Source organism: Histoplasma capsulatum, genomic scaffold (genome assembly GCF_000149585.1).
Source record: "Histoplasma capsulatum NAm1 scaffold_2 genomic scaffold, whole genome shotgun sequence".
In the NCBI taxonomy this organism is placed as follows: domain Eukaryota; kingdom Fungi; phylum Ascomycota; class Eurotiomycetes; order Onygenales; family Ajellomycetaceae; genus Histoplasma; species Histoplasma mississippiense.
Genome location: NW_001813981.1, coordinates 898,582 through 902,437, shown reverse-complemented (window position 1 = coordinate 902,437; position 3,856 = coordinate 898,582). Strand labels below are relative to the sequence as shown.

Genomic DNA, 3,856 nt, shown 5'->3' with positions numbered 1-3,856 from the left:
TGCGCACAACTTAACTATGTCACAACATTTCGGATTTTCTGTGAGGATTTTGGCGAAATTTGTGCGCCGACGCAGTGCTCAGCATGTTGGAGTAGGTTTCCCAGGTTCATACTGCACAGAGCGCACTTGAGCGAGAGGGTTTAGCCTGTCAACGGGTTGACAAATACAACCATCCCCGAAGACCCCGAGCATCCTTTCCAGAGTTAAAATACTATGATCATTAAATATACGGTACTAGCAAGAAGCCAAGAAAGGGTGTGACATTACTGTACAAGCTCCGACCGATAACCACTCTGCCGGGATGGGGTCACCGCCTCCAGTTCGCATGTGACCTTGTTTTACGGGATCTTTTTATGGTTGCACATTCCCATTAATGGAGTCACGGTTTTATTTCGTTTTTATCTCTCGTTTTCGTTGCTTTTACTTTGCCTGGAAAACGAAGGGTTGATACTACGAAGAGCAACCTAAATAGCCATATTAATAAACTCGATACCATTCACGAGGCACCATGATGCATATCCACTATTGAAGTTGTTGGTGTTGTTGCAAGGAGGTGAGTTACAGGGCATACATTATATTCCATGCCATTAGCAAACTACTGCGTACTCAAGCTGAAAACCTCGGTTAAGTGAGCAGCTGCAGTTCATCCTCCCTTGTCTAGCACTCAAGCTTGTTTGTTGATAATGGATGGAGGTGAGCATGGAAGTGATTGACAAATTATATGCTGCCACTGATTGGGTCATCATTTTACTTTTTATTGTCTCTTCAGCTTACCCCTGCTGTTGACTGTTTTGTTTTCTTAATGATGGGTTTTCACCTCCAGGCAGAGTTTAATAATTGATTCGGGGCAATTCCACCACCAACAAATCATCAGTCAGGAATTTCAATCATTCAGTTCACAGGCCCCATCAGTTTGCCTCTTGCCAAATCCCCCTTGTCAATTTGTATTTTTTATTTTTGTTTGTGAATTGTCAAGAAATGGCCAGGTCCCCATGAATTGTCTTGACCTTTGGTCTGGCAAAAAGCGATCTACGCCGATACCGCTTACCCATACGATACCGTACCGTACCGTACCATACCATACCACGCGCCGCAGAGTCCGCCGTACCGAATCATACGGACCATCCCACCTTCTCGGCGCAACAACCTCCAGGCGATGTGATGGGACCACCCTTCCCGCCAGCCACTGCCCGCCGCCCAAGCGCCCAAGGACCGTTCAATTGGCATTTTAGCCCTCGGCTTCCCTTCTACTTATTTTTTTCTTTTGCTTCTGCCCACGTCCGTCCACTGTCCTTGCCCCCAGCGCTGTTGCGAACAGCTGCCCCTCTGCCTGACGCCCTCCTCGAGACGTCGCCGATAGTAAATAATATCACCCGTGTGCCGCTTGGAATAAAGGCCAACCTGCAGTAACATATCCCCAGGGCTGATCTGCGTCTTCTCCTCAAATCGCTGCCCCAGCTTCTACGCAGCCCGTCTCCATCCTGGTCCTGGTCCTCGTTCTCGTCCTCCCCGTCTTCCTCTCCCGCCTCCTTCCTTTCCGTTCCCTCCCTATCTTGTCGTTCGCTGGCATCGGAAGCAACCCAAAGTTCGCATTTAAACTGTCGTCTTCATCCCCCATTGGGTGGCATCCACCCTAGTCAACTACTATGGACCTCTCAGCGCTCACCGATCTTGCACCGCGAAGGCAACCTCAAACAAAATCTGGCTTTGGCTCTCCAAAAAACGAGACACATGGAAGTGCAAACCCTACGTAAGTTTATTGTTCCTCTTCTCCATATGCCATTTTTCTCCTAGAACCCACTGCCTGCAAGCCACTCCCTTTCCATTACCAAAACCTCCTTGGGGCATCGTACTCGTAAATCGTTTCTCAATTTCCCCCAATGGGAATATAGGATTGACTGTTTGTCCATTCCTGACAATATGTTCCAATCAACGCAGGCATACGGAAGAATATCCTTGCTACGAGGAGAATGGACGACTGTATCATGGATTTCGGCGCGGCATATATATGTATCCGTGTGATGAACTGGAGCGAGATCGTCTGGATATTTTCCACAAGGTATTTTTAGTGGCTCGTGGGAATGCGCTCCACGATGTTCCAATCAGCAGCAAACCATCTCCGATTATGAGCAATGCTGCGGGAGGCCCGGCAATAGGTACCGATCACGGCCCCCGAATACTGGATCTTGGCTGTGGAACGGGAATGTGGGCAGTGGAAATGGCGTCAAGGTACCCACATGCGTACGTGTTGGGAATCGATCTGGCGGCGATGCAGCCCCACGAGCACCCACCTAATTGCGACTTTCAGACACCTCGGGATTATGAAAGCCCTTGGTTTTTGGGGGAGAATTCTTGGGATATGATTCATCTCCAAATGGGATGCGGAAGTGTGTCGAATTGGCCCAATTTGTATCAAAAGGTTATACGACATCTGCGGCCTGGCAAAGGATACTTCGAACAGGTGGAAATCGACTTCGAACCCGCGATGCCATGATGAGTTCCCAGCCGATCAGCCGTTGAATCGGTGGTATTTGAATCTGAAGGACGCAACAGATCAGGCCAATCGGCCCGATCGCACATAACCGCAGCACAACGCATATGTTGAAGGAGGCAGGGTTCGTGGATATAAAGCACTTGATGTTTGGCCTGCCGCTAAACACATGGCCGGATGACAAGTACGAGAAGGAGGTTGGGAAGTGGCATAATTTTGCTTTTACGGATAGCACATATGCACTCATACTCGGGCCCCTCAGCCGTGTAAAAGGTTTTTCTCTTGAACAAATTGATTCATTAGCCCAGGAAGCTCGAGCGCAGGCGTTTGATAAGCGCCTCCGGGCGTTCAATCTTCTGCACATATATACAGCCAGGCGGCCAGAAAACCCAGTCCGATGAAAGGGAACCCTTGCGCCCAGTTCTACCAGGCCGAAATCTGGAGAAAACGTAACCTTCATTTCACATGTCGGTGGTTTTTCCTCCCAAGCTGCGTTTTGAGTGGCACAACCTGGGTTCTAAGGATAATTAACACAATGTCCTGATAAATAGTGCTGCAGCCTCTGAAACGTCGTGGTCGTCTCGAAGCTGCCGAAACCGCTGTATTCCGTTCATAACGGCTGAAACCGCCGCCGGCGGCCCATGATAGGGGGTTTGTCGTAAGCGCCGCTTCCGGTCCAAAACCCTCTTAAATCCTTACGCTTGTCGGTGAGAAACACCAGTAGCATATCGGAAAGGACCTCGAAGAAGTTATGTATGCAACACGAATATATCCTTGCCCAACATCCAAGATATACAAAATGCAATTCCGAAATGCGCAAACATCCATAATTCATGACCCGATCACACGACGTTGCAGCGATGAATTCCCTTCACGCTTTCCCTTCCTTACATGGTTTGGTTTCTCTTACGACCGCAACATCTCTAGACATTTCCTGAGCTTATATTTTTTGTTTATTTCGCTTGTCGAAAGTTTTCCGCATGTGATTTTGTTGGTCGCGCCGCTCTTGAGCCTTGTACTTTTTCCACTTCCATCCGCTTGCTCCACATCCCCACCGCCTTTCTCCCATTCTTTCTTACTCCGCTCGTCAAGTTGTTTCACGGCATTCTCTCCCGCATTTCTGGGCATGAATGGGATTTCTCAATAACGACGATATAAACATAGATCGGAAAGACATCAAAAGCGACGACTGAGAACCATTGTGAAGCTTTCTCTTATTGTCTGTATCCGCCTGCCTTCCTTTTTCTTGGTTAGGGCGATATAGCAACCTCGTTATGATCGATGATGAACGATTGTCTAGCTTCATATATCTCTCTCAGGCTCTCGTCTCTCACATTTTGTTTCGATGACCCATACACAATGTTT

The 3,856-nt window shown here is 48.4% G+C and overlaps 1 protein-coding gene across 1 annotated transcript; it reads left to right on the top strand.

Annotated features, from left to right (window-relative positions):
* Positions 1-1,646: 1,646 nt before the first annotated feature.
* Positions 1,647-3,107, top strand: HCAG_02368 (conserved hypothetical protein; the record flags this gene model as incomplete). The annotated part of the gene is made up of 4 exons (XM_001542147.1): positions 1,647-1,750; positions 1,939-2,241; positions 2,559-2,764; positions 3,043-3,107. The coding sequence occupies 4 exons, from the start codon at positions 1,647-1,649 to the stop codon at positions 3,105-3,107; spliced, it is 678 nt and encodes a 225-aa protein (XP_001542197.1).
* Positions 3,108-3,856: the final 749 nt, after the last annotated feature.